The sequence below is a fragment of the Phyllostomus hastatus genome, unplaced genomic scaffold (assembly GCF_019186645.2).
Source record: "Phyllostomus hastatus isolate PE091 unplaced genomic scaffold, TTU_PhHast_1.1 phas_scaffold_93, whole genome shotgun sequence".
Classification (NCBI taxonomy): domain Eukaryota; kingdom Metazoa; phylum Chordata; class Mammalia; order Chiroptera; family Phyllostomidae; genus Phyllostomus; species Phyllostomus hastatus.
Genome location: NW_025334042.1, coordinates 9,900,851 through 9,913,409, shown reverse-complemented (window position 1 = coordinate 9,913,409; position 12,559 = coordinate 9,900,851). Strand labels below are relative to the sequence as shown.

At 45.1% G+C, this 12,559-nt stretch overlaps 1 protein-coding gene across 4 annotated transcripts in view; it reads left to right on the top strand.

The window, feature by feature from the left end:
* The window catches only part of TBC1D30 (TBC1 domain family member 30), a 78,012-nt gene extending 76,137 nt beyond the window's left edge, over positions 1-1,875 (top strand). For all 4 annotated transcript variants that reach the window (XM_045829872.1, XM_045829871.1, XM_045829874.1 and 1 more), the window contains one exon: positions 837-1,875. In XM_045829872.1, coding sequence (XP_045685828.1) covers positions 837-1,630 — 794 coding nt within the window. In that variant the 3' untranslated portion in view covers positions 1,631-1,875. The remainder of the gene's footprint in view (positions 1-836) is intronic.
* The last annotated feature ends 10,684 nt before the right edge of the window (positions 1,876-12,559 follow it).

The following is a 12,559-nucleotide window of genomic DNA, read 5'->3' as shown; positions in this document are numbered from 1 at the left end:
TCAGCTCTTTCACTGAGGGTTGGTGTGTGACCAGAGGTAGAAGACAGCAGTGGAGAAGTACAGAAGGAAGCTCAGCGGGGCAATGTGGATGTCGGAGGGAAGGTTACTCAGAGAGGGCGGAACCTTCTCCCTGCTCCTGCTTGCTGCTGTTGTCTCTGGGGCCAAGTGTGTTTAAGCTTCACAGTGTAGGGGCCCGCCATGGCCTCAGGAGGAGGGCAACAATACTGCCAACAGTGTCCTCCAGGAGAACAAAGCTTTTGAAGATTTCCAGTTTTCGACTGGCTTTCCAAGTCCATGGAGGGCATGTGCTTTCTCATCCCTGGGACCAGACATTAGATAGCTGCAATTTTGCTGTGTTTTCCCCAAATTCTCATCACTGCTCTCATTTTGTTGTGTCTCACTTCATAATACACAGTGCGTTCTTTTCCTACCTCGCAGAAACCAACTGCCGATAATCCATATGGTCGTAGTGTTTGACTTATTACTTTTAAAACATCTTCAAAATTTTCTGGAAAGAAGACCTCTGAGGTTGCTTCTCAGAGACAAAATCTCCGGGGAACATCGTCAGGGCTCTGTTGAGTCATGAGGGGTCACAGTCCAGTTCCTTCTTGCACCCTCAGCCCCTGGTCTCTGCCTCTTTGAAGAGGAGGGAATAGGTGCCCCAGGCTCTCGGTTGGAATTCAGTTTTTGCTGCCTTCAGTCACATGACTCCACCAGTACCTGGGGAATGTCGGGGAGAGGGTATGCGGACAATCTCTGTGTGATTCTGGTTATGGGAGGTGTGTGTTTTGCTTCTCTGGGGTACATTTCACACACCCTTTCAATGCTTCTTTCAGACAAAGGACCAGTGACCAGCATTCTCCCGTCTCAGGTAAACAACTCTCCAGTTATAAACCACCTTCTTTTAGGAAAGAAGATGAAAATGTCAAACAGAGCCTCCAGGAATGCTGTCATTCACATCCCTGGTCACTCAGGAGGCAAACTGTCTCCTATCCCCTACGAAGACCTTAGGTCGAAGCTGAACTCTCCATGGCGAACTCACATCCGAGTCCACAAGAAGAACATGACAAGGACCAAGAATCAGCCAGGCTGCGGGGACACCGTTGGGCTGATAGAAGAACAGAATGAGGGCTGCAAGGCTAACCGCCTGGGGGCAGCAGAGGCGTTTTCTTCCAGTTGTGCAGCGACCACAGGAAGAGGAGGTGGCGGTGCGGAAGGCAGCACAGCAAGGACTGTCGAAGGGCAGTCTCCGGAGCCGGTGTTTGGAGACAATGATGTGTCTGCGGTCCAGGTGAAATTAGGAGCCTTGGAACTGAACCCAGGGGCTGCTGCTGCCTCCGCCGCTGCCGCCGTGGAGCCCCAGGGACACCCACCTTGCCTGCAGCACTTCCCAGAGCAGCCTGATATCCCTGGAGAAAACAAAGCCACCAGCAGAGCTCCCCAAGGCAGCCAACCGAAGACTCCCATCTTCAACCCCTTCCCCAGCGTCAAGCCGCTGCGAAAGTCAGCCACTGCCAGGAGTTTGGGGTTGTATGGTCCCACAGAACGAACCCCAACTCTGCACTTCCCTCACATGAGCCGGAGCTTCAGCAAACCCGGTGGCGGAAACAGCAGCACTAAGAAACGATGATTCCCAGAAATGCTTTATTGAGATTCAGCTTTTCCCGGTGGTACGAGGGTTTCAGGTACATGGCTGCAGAAGGATTTCAGTTGTCCAGTGAAAACGAATAGTTAGCTTCAGAGATGAGCCGCATTCATACAAACGGGAATTGGAAGTTTTATCATGGGAGTAGAGTAGGGATATTTTCCTATCCACTGGTAACTGATACGGTGGATTCTTGTGGCAAAATAAATATTGTGGTTTTAAAATGTGAAGTTTTTCCAATTTTTCATCGTCAACTGTTTAGAAAAGACTTGTGTATCTAGGCTGTTAACCCTTCTTCCTTCTTCCTGTTTCGAGGGCCTTCGGGGTCCCCAAAACTTCCAGTCTTTTGGGTGTTATCACACTCAAGCATGCACCACTACTTTGCTAGACAGAAACTGTGAAAAGAAAGTAAGTAGTTAGTTGCAAAAAAACTTCCCAATTTTCCTCTTCATGCCCTGTTGGGGGGATGTTTGTATGTGTGAGTTTCCCTTCAGTCCTTTCTTCTAGCCAGTCTCAAATTATTTTTTATCCTTATGCTAAAGTGCAGGAGAAAAATCTAGATAGCCTTTCCCTCACTTTCTATTTCTACATGCAAAAGGAAGAAAACCTCTTTCCCTGGAAATGTAGATGTGATCACTGACTTGAAGATCTTATGCAGAGAACACAAATGGGGTATGCACTCAGCAGCTGCTCGAAACAGCTTGCTCATTCCACTGAGCTTTCCCCAAGGTTCATTTTCTCCTCTTAATGGCATGTGGGGCCCCAGTGGGGGATGACGTGATGGGCTCCATGCGCAGCTTGTCCCGCCTCCTCTGCTGTGCAGCTCGTTTACCGCCCAGCTCACCACTGCAGACGCAGCCAGGCCTCTGCTCAAAAGCCGGGACGTAGCCCCTGCAACTCTATTACTTGAATTTTGTGCTTTTTTTTTTTTTGATTGGAATACTTTGAATACCTTGTTACTTGAACACTGCCTTTCTCTGGAGAAGACCCCACTGCTTTCTAGCTCTCTCTCACCCAATCCTCCCCACATCCCAGCAGGTCAGAGACAGACCTGTTATGGCCACTATGCAGAAGGGAACTGAGCCTCAGAGAGGTGAAGTTGCACTTCAGATACTCAAGGTAAATGCTGCCGGTATTCAGCACGACTCAGCCACATTTCCTCCAGGGCAATAGGTGGGGTTAATGTTCTTTGTACACAGGTGCATTGGCTACATAGGTTCTGCCAAGCAAGACCAGGGAACCGTTCACTGCACTCCCTCCTGACTACAGGGAACTTTCTCCACATCCTGACAGTCCTGTGACCGTGTTTCCCAAAGCCAGCTTGACCTCTTTTACCCCAACAGATAGTTCATTTTTAAACTGCTGCATGAAGTTGTCATGTGGCCCAATGGAAGGCTCACCTCTCACTCCCCTTCTCTCACCATCGTGAGAACAGACTCGGCATCTTTATCCTGTCTCTGGAAGACCGCAGTCGTGCTTGCGGGCGCAGTGCCGATGCAGTCAATGCTAATTTGGGCTAATTGGATTGCCAATTCTGAAACCAAAGCTATAGATTTAGACAGGGCTTTTACTATGAGGGGTATACATTTTTATAATAAAACAGAGAATGTGGTTGTGTGGGCTTTTCTGAATATGAAGCACAAGAGGACATATGCAATAGCAAAAAGTCATTGTATCCCTTTTGTGCTATTTTTACCCCCAAAGGAACTGAAGATGGTAAGAATGACTAACAAGATATTGCAGTTTGGGTCGTGAACTCCATGCCACCTGAAGTTACCATGCAGCTTCTTTAAAAAGCAGCCAGGCCCACAGCCTGTGTCTCGGGGAGGGTGGAAGTGGAGAGTTGGGCTTATTTTGCAAACCTCCTGGGACTGAGGCCTACTGCATTTCTCCAAGTTAAGCAAATGACACGACTCTGTCATCTGTTAAACCTGACAGATAAGAATGATTCCACCTCATCTTCTTTTCTCCTCCCCCGTCCCAAGCGAGTCAGAATAGTCTCGTTCCCCTTGAGGGATGTCTGACTTGCATAGAGAATTGCTCTTTCTTCTCTAGAGTCAGCTCACAGCTCTCTGAGGGTCTGGGTCCAGGCAGGTGATGGTGGATCTGGCCATCGCTGTCACCTCCTGTCTCTGTGTTGGCAGCACATGCGTGTTCCCCATGCTGGTCTGAGAAAGGGATGCATGAGAATGGGATGAGTATTTGTAGAATGAATGAATAACTGAAAACATAATCGTCTTCTGGGGTAACAATGACCTTGTCAGGATTTGAAACACCAACAGATTTCCTGTTAAAGCACTCTCTGTACCAGTAATGTGCATGCATCATACCATGTAACCACTTTCAACTATGAATCTATCCACTTAGAAGCCTTGCCTCCCTTAGAAAGCAGATCCACAGCAGCCTCCACCACACAGCATGGACAAAGACCAGTGTGAACTCATTATCTCCCCTGTGTATCGGACACTGTATGCAAGCACCAAAAGTGCTCACCCTGTAGTGGTTTCTTTATCTTTAGGGATGTCTGCGCCCTGTCAGTGCTTACTCGGGGAGCCGACTCCGTCTGACGCCTCTGCACCTCAGTCCTCCTACAGAAGCCTCCAGACAATCTAAACCTACTTTGTAATGTCGACTTATGGCTGTAACTGTTTGGAATAGAACATTCCTTTTTTGTCTCTCTGCTGTCCTGAAGAACTGTGTGGATTACAATATGTGCATAAAGATCCTCACAGTGTTGCAGCTGTTGTGCCTTTTTTATCTGAGCATGTGCGTAGAACACTACAGTGAGCCGCCCCTTCCTCTTTTCTCTGCACCTCCCCCCACCTTGGTCTAACAGACCAGGGAAGCAGCCCGATCAGCTCCATCTCCCCTGTCGAAGCTCTGGGCTGCACGGTGGGCTGCACGGTGGGCTGCACGGTGGGCTGCAGGCTGCTTGTTGGGCTGCGACCTGCCAAGAACTAGGCAGAACGGGTTTCCTGAATGTGAGTCAACAGAGATCGATTAAGTGTGTGCATGTGTGCGTATAAAATTAACCTTTAGGTTTTCCTTTGTTTTGATAAAATAGAGCAATAAGAATGCAACTTAACTTTCTGGTCTATGGATTCCAGAGTAATAGCTGTTACCAAATATACAACAACTGCCTTGACCCATCATGTAGGGAAGCATTTGAAATACGTGTGTGTCCCAATCAGAAGAATGACACATTTTAAGAGAATTAGGAAAACAGAGCACAAGAAATCACCCATATTCTGGTATGGGTCTTTCCAATACATTATTTTGTGTGTGTGCATGTACACCATTACATATGGAAGGTACATCGAGTGAGTGTACAAGTTTAAGCTGTCTTCCCAGTAATTGCTCTCATGTAGAGTCATTTTCCGTGACTAGTATTATATCGTGTGTTCAAGCCAGATTTGAAAAAACAAGTACCTGGTGCCACCCAGCTTGTTTCTGACTGTAGATAGTCCTGGAGGGAGTGAGCATCCTAACATTTACATTTTGGGGCACAACCCTAAGTATTTTCTTAGGGTATGTTCGTGGGGATGGAGGTGCAGGGCTAGTGTGTGCCTTTTTAAGACTTATGAATATTGCCAAATTGCCATCCTTAAAGATTGAACTTACTAGATAAGCAGTGAACGAGAATGCCTGTTTTTCCATATCTCTGGAAGAGGCAGCAAGTTCACCCCCCACCCCCACTAGGATCTTCATTGTTGATAGAGGCAGTGATAATAGGCATTCATATCTCACTCCTGACCTTTAGGGGAACTCTTCAGTAAAATGTTTGCTTAGATTTCTGGTAGGTATCTTTTATCAAGTTAAGGAAATTACCTTTTATTCTTTGCTACCTAGGAGTTTTGTTTTTTTTTTTAATTAACCAGTGTTGAAACTTTATCAAATGATCTCTAGTTGCATCCTTTGAGAAGGAAGGAGTACTTGGGACTTGGTATCTTGAACTTGAGAAAAAAAACTTACCAGGTTTCATCAAAGAATATTAAATATTTTAAAGTTGGAAATGATAGCAATAAAAGTTTTATGTGCAAATTTTCATTGCAGTATTAAACTGACTGTTGGAAATTTGGAAACAATGTCAACATCTGAGAACGGGAAATGGTTGAGTGACTTACACAGGATGGGAATACGGTGGGCCAGGTGTGATCCACTGAACTTGCAGTGACCTGTCACTCACATGAGGCAGTTCAAGTCAGCGAAGTCCGGAGTCAGAGACACCGGGTACCACTATGGATGGGAGGCCCCTACTGGCTGGTGGCTGAAGAAAGAACTGTGCAGTGTGGTTCTCCCACAAAGGCAGCCTGTGCTCTAGCAAGTGGGGACAGAATGGGGACCTGTAGGCTTCCAGGGTCGGCTCCCATGAGGTCCCTGCCAGCCATTTCCTGAAGTTGAATCTACTTGCATCCTGGTGCTCAGCCCAGGTCAAACCCTTTGACCTCCTGCAGGGTCATGCTCCATCCCCTTCTCTTTCTTCCATCCAGCACAGGCAAGCCTTTTCTGATTGTTTACCCTGCACCCCAACTGCCTCAAGAGTCTTCTCTTTAAAGTTAAAAAAAAAAAAAAGAAACAGAAATTGGGCTGATGCTTACTATTTGCATTTCTGTTATAAAAATTCTAGTTTTCCTCAGTCAGTGCTCATCCTTGGGAAAGAGGTGGATCAGTTTCTCTAAAGGGCGGCAGCTCTCTGGGCGGGACCTACCTGACACCTCAACCCAGGTGTCTTCTCACCTCTGGAGAGTCCAGGAATCTATTAAAACAAAGCAGTAACAAAACAACCTTCCCTAGAAATTTTGATGCAACTAGATTTGGCAACCATGGGTCAATCTGCTATTTTAATGGACTCTTAATTTGCCTCCTCCCCCGACCCGCTCCAGCTCTCTCTGTTGTGGCTACACATTGCTGCCAGAGTGATCCTAAAATGAAAAACTGATCAGACCATTCCTCTGATCAATACCCTTCAATTGTTCTTCATTTTCTGGAGAAGAAAAGCTAAAATCTTTGTCTTAGCTTGATCTGGCCCGTGGTTATTTTCCCACCATCTTTCCCATTCATTGCCTTCTGTCACTGTTTACACAATAACGCCAACGTTCGCTGAGATCCTACGGGCTAGTAACGGCACTGTCACCTTTGTGTTATCTTGCTTCTTCCTCCCGAAAACCGCAGGAAGCATGCTGTTCCTGTATCAGAGATGAGGAAAGCGGGGTGAGTGGTATGTCCTTGACCATGGTCACCTACTTGTTAAATAGAGTTTGACCCATCTGAGCCAGAGCTTGAGTTCTTTCCTTTGCAACAGTGTCTAACAGCTGGGCACATAACGTGAAATTCCCTGAAAGCTCCCTCTTCTCCTAACACCCTTGTACCTGTGTGTTCACAAACCTCTGCTGAGAACACCCTCCGTGCTCCAGTCTGCCTGGGAAACACCCACTCTTTTTTTTTGTCTCATTACATGCATCAATGGGGTCAAATCCAATCCTGCAACTTTCCAACAGTATGATTTTGTACAATTTACTTGATATCCGGGACTTTGAATTTCCACATCTGTGTAATGAGAATTTCAACTTCCTAAAGTTTGTTGTGACACTTCCCAGAATTAACTGTCTTTCTTTGGCAACAGATCCCTGATTTGGCTTGGGGAGCCAGCCCTCTTCACCTCTGCCCATGTGCGTCTGGTGAGGTTGGTGCCCCAGGAGCACAGGACCTGAGCTAAGCCACTTGGCATTCTCTGTCCTCCCAGCCAGAGTGTCTGATCCATGGGCAAGCACCCGGGCAAAGAAGCTCAATTCCTGAGTGCTTGTTTTGAACTCTTGGGGTAGACGACTTCCTCATTTCTACTGGATTTGAACTTGGAAGGAAAAAAGCCCAGGAGTTGCTGCTGGCAACCGTCTTTTGGGAGAGCATTTTGGAGAGCTTTTTGGAGAAGTGAGTCAACTCTGAACAAGCAGAGCTGAGAAACAGAAACCAGGCCCTTTGTGTATCAGGTGGCCCCTGGATCAGGCCATACCTGAAACTAATGCATTTCTCTACACTATTTGTTATGTCGGCCAACATTCCAATTTTTGGTTTCATCTAGTTTGGTCAGGGGTTCTACCATTTGTATTAAAAATCCATTGATTGGAACAGGGATATTATGAAGATTACAGGTTATAAAGGCAAAATAGTGGGTGTGTAGCCAGAGAAAGCTAATATTTTTATCTTATAGTGATTCAGACCTCCAGTGAAAGCTAATATTTTTATCTTACAGTGATTCAGACCTCCCCTGAGCTCTCTCTGCTGGTTTTGACTTCATCCCATCCATTGTAATGACAGATAGTGTGGGGAGTCAGGAGGCATGGTCCTTGTCCTGCTGCAAGTGAGCGAAGTGAGCTGCAGGGTAAATTCCCAGATAGAAAATTACTTGTCAACAATGTACATTTTAGATTTTGACAAGTATTGTCAAATTACTCTTCACAGGTGTTCTATAATTTTTTACTTTCATTGATGATGTGTCAAAGTGCCCTATTCCTTCTACCCTCACATTACTCGTATCTTACCAAACATTTTGATCAGGTATTTAACATATATTTAAAACATATGCATGAGGTTAACATTTATTTAGATGTCATTTATACATCCTTTGTTCATAATCTTTATATTTTTTTTTCTTATTGAAGCATGGTCTTTATGCATTAAGAAAAATGTTCTTGTCTGTAATATGAATTGCAATATTTTTCTCACTTTGCCAATTATCTTTTGACTTTGTTTATGCTAATTTGTTGACATATATATGATTTAAAAATGTTCTTATTTAGTCAAATTTATCAGCTTTTTCTTTTATAGCTTCTGTTTTTTGTTTGATATTTAGGAAAGCTTTCCCTACATCTTTGTAATTATTTGAAAATTCTGCCCTGGCTGGTGTGGCTCAGTGGATTGAGTGCTGACCTGTGAACCAAAGGGTCACTGGTTCAATTCCCAATCAGGGCACATGCCTGGGTTGCTGGCCAGGTCTCCAGTAGGGGGTACACAGGAGGCAACCACATATTGATATTTCTCTCTCTTTCTCCCTCCCTCCCCCACTCTCTAAAGATAAATAAATAAAATCTTTAAAAAGAGAGAAAATCTCTTATTTTTTCTTTTACTTTTTTTTTATTACAGAGTTCTTTTATTTCTTCACACTTCTCTAGCCATGAATTCATAGGGAAAGGGTTCCAGCAGCTCAGGCTCCTTTCCACTAGTTCTCACACAGGGTGCTTCTCTGGGTGGAGCAGGCTGGCACGTTGGTTGAACCCAGGTACTTTTCTCTTTGACATCCTTTTCCTTCTGATCATTTTCCTTCACACGTATCTTGGCTCTCAGAGTGCTTAATATTCTTGGTACCTACATTGATTCTCTGGGCAAGGCTCTTCCAGTTTTGCCATGGGAGCATGTGTGGGGCACTCCTTTTTGAGCAGCGCCCATTCCTTTTCTGGTAGATTTGCATGTAGATGGCCAAAGGAACAACTCCATGTTTTTCTAAAAGGCCCAGAGAACAGATAGCAGGTGCCTCTCATCTCTCCCTTTGTGTTAGGCGTTTTGGTGAATTACTGAAGATGGCGGTTCTGGCTGAAAAGCATTTTCTTCTGCTTTTTTGGGCTTCATTTTTCATGCTTAAAGTTTTGATCCTTCCGGAGTATTCTTTTGTGTAAGATGTGCACTAAGGTTCCATCTTAACATTATTTCTGAATGGTTACTCAGTGGTTCAAACACCATTTATTAAATAATACATGTTCCCTTTATTGATTTGAAATGCTACCTTTATCCTAGAGCAAATTCCTGTATGTTTAGGATGTATTTATGGACTCAGATCCACAACAGATCCATGTAGTCAAACCAAATCCCCTGGGCTGTCTCAGAGCCCTCCCCACTTGGTTCCCTCTCATTCCCGAGGTCACCCCCAAACTGTTTTGTGGAGGCCGTGGGGTTCTGGTGACAAAATGATGTTCTGGTAAGAACACCATGAATATCCCTGCCTTGCTTGTGTGCATGGAGCGTACCATTGACACAGCAGCAGAGAGCGAGTCACAGGAAGCCAGCTAGAGAGCACAGAGCCCCAGTTAGGGTTTCTTAGGCAGCACATGAGGAACCTGGGCTTAGGGGGATAACTAACTTTCTCAAGATCATAGACTTTAACAGTGGCAGAGGGTGGAATTGAACCCGGGGAGTGTGGCTCCGGTTCTCACACCCTAAACTGCTTAGTGGTAGCACCTCTAGAAACCTGTGCCTCCACCTGCCTTCATGGGGCCCTCTGCCCTCAGTTAAAAATCTGACATGACGAGCAAGGCAGAACTGGGAGGTGACTGGGGATGCATGATGGACATTTACAAGATCTCTTATCTCCAAGTCCAGGCTGGCCTGGAGCTGACGGCTGGCCTCTCAGGGTGTGGTGGACGCCATATGCGCCACTAGATTCCAAAATACTGAAACCCACACTGCTTCTCTTCCCTTATTTAGTCTTGGAGTAGAAGAGCCATGATTGTTAAAAAGTGAAACAACCATGAGAAAAAAAAAATCAATCAATGGAGGGAAGGTTGTTTCACAAATGTCTTAAAAGTTACCCATTTAAGTAAACAAGAACTGGGCATTGTGGGTGATGTGCACTGTTTTGCCCTAATGCAGCACACCCTAGCACCAGCAGGCCCAAATGCAGCAAAGAAACCCTGGCTGTGTGTCAACGGCTAAACGAAGGCATAGCTAGATGCTTAAGTGTTCAGTAAACGCCACATGCTTCCTTTTAATGATTTATTGTTTTACTGGCTTTTGTATTTCTTACCAGCTTCCCATCAGGTCTGGTTGGTTAAGAGATACGAAGGATGGGAAAGGATTGGGTTTTTACTGGTTTTTCACCGAAATTGAGCAGGGGATGTGATCAACTTATGTAACCACTAGATGTCACTGTGGCTTCATGCAAACATCACCAGATGCCTTGGTTCTAGCCACGTGCTGGGACTTTTTTGTGTTGGGGCGTTTGTACAGGGAAGGGAGCCAGAAGACTCCCATTGTTGACCCCCTCACCCCTCCACCCCTAAACTCCCATCTTATAAATGTTTAAAAGTATGTAGAATTGACTGTTGGATAAAAAGCACTCGATGCAGATTTCCCCACCAAATATCATCATTTCTTGAAGAATGCTTTCCAAAACAGTTTCCTTTTAGAGGTAGAGTGTAAAGTATAGTAATGGAAAGCAAATGCTACTGCTGGTTTAGGGCAGAGGTGCTACACAGTGTACCCCAGTCCCTCTGTGGCAGCGAGATGGCCCACAAGGTGGCTGGTCTTGGCTGTGCATGGGGTCAAATTGCAGCCTCCCATGCAATTTGGGGGGAGCCCAACAGCATCCCCCCCTTGAAGACCAGGATGCACAGTAGGGTTCATGCAGCTGCTGGGGGCGGGGTGGGGGTGGGGGGAGCAGGACAAGCCAGATGGAGTTTTTCACTGGCCATGCAGACGCCCCTGTGGAGATGCCTCTGTGAGAGGGGAGCTTCGAGGGCTCTGGGTCACCCACTTAGTGCGGATGATTCTTTGGCAACACCCTTGCTGAGTGAGCACTCACTGGCGCAAACACTGTCTGCTGATTCCTTTCTTGGGCACCAGTTTTGTTCTGTTGTGGGGCAGCTCTGTGAGAAAGAACATTCCAGGCTAAGCTAAAACACCTCTCCCTTCAACTTCCCTGAGTCATTTCTCCTATGAATTTCAGACTCTCCCATATCCTTTCTGGGTAATTTGGTACTTATGTATTGAACAGCTTTAGGTCCAAGCCCTGTGCTAAGTGGTGTGGGGGCATCCTCTGGAGACAACTGAGATTGCAAATGTCTGTCTTGCTGTGTCTTTGCTGGAATGAAATGTAACATTCCAGGTGAGGCCTAATTCATGTGGTGCTTGATCTGGAAGCTTCCGTGTAACAAGATTGTATTAACTTTTTTATATATTATAATAATGCTGGTTCATTTGAGTTTAAGCTGGAATTCAATCCCTAGGATTCTTTTGTTGGGATCTGTGTCAAGTCATTGTTTTATATCCTGTGCTTTTAAAAAACTATATTTTATTGATTATGCTGTTACAGTTGTCCTAATTTTCCCCCCTTTCCTCCCTTCACCCAGCAGCCCCCATTCCCTCAGGCAACACCCCCACCTTTTTTCATGTCCATGGGTCATGTGTATAAGTTCTTTGGCTACTCCATTTTATCCCCACAGCTATTCTGTAACTACCTACTAGTACCTCTTAATCCCCTCACCTCTTCACCCATTCCCCCAACCCCTCTCCCATGTGGAAACCATCAAAACACTCTCCATATCCATGATGCTGTCTCTGTTCTTGTTTGCTTAGTTTTTTTTAAAGATTCAATTGTTGATAGATTTGTATTTTTTGCCATTTTATTGTTCATAGTTTTGATCTTTTTCTTTAATAAGTCCCTCTAACAGTTCATATAATAATGGTTTGGTGATGGTGAACTTCTTTACTTTTTTCTTGTCTGGGAAGATCTTTACCTGACCTTCAATTCTAAAGAATAGCTTTGCTGGGTACAGTAAACTTGGCTGTAGGTCCCTACGTTTCATGACTTTGAATGTTTCTTGCCAATCCCTTCTGGCCTGCAAAGTTTCATTTGAGAAATGGGATGACAGTCTATGGGAACTCCCCTATAGTCAACTAACTTCTTTTCTCTTGTGCTTTTAAGATTCTCTCTTTATCTTCAACCGTTGGCATTTTAATTATGATGTGTTTTGGTGGGGGCCTCTTGGCACCTGTCTTGTTTGGGACTCTTTATGGTTCCTGGACTTTCATGTCTATTTCCTTCACCAAAATCAGGGAAGTTTTCTTTTATTATTTTTTCAAATAGATTTCCTTCTAATTTCTTGCTCTTTTTTTTTCTCGTTCTGGCACCCCTATGATGCAAAT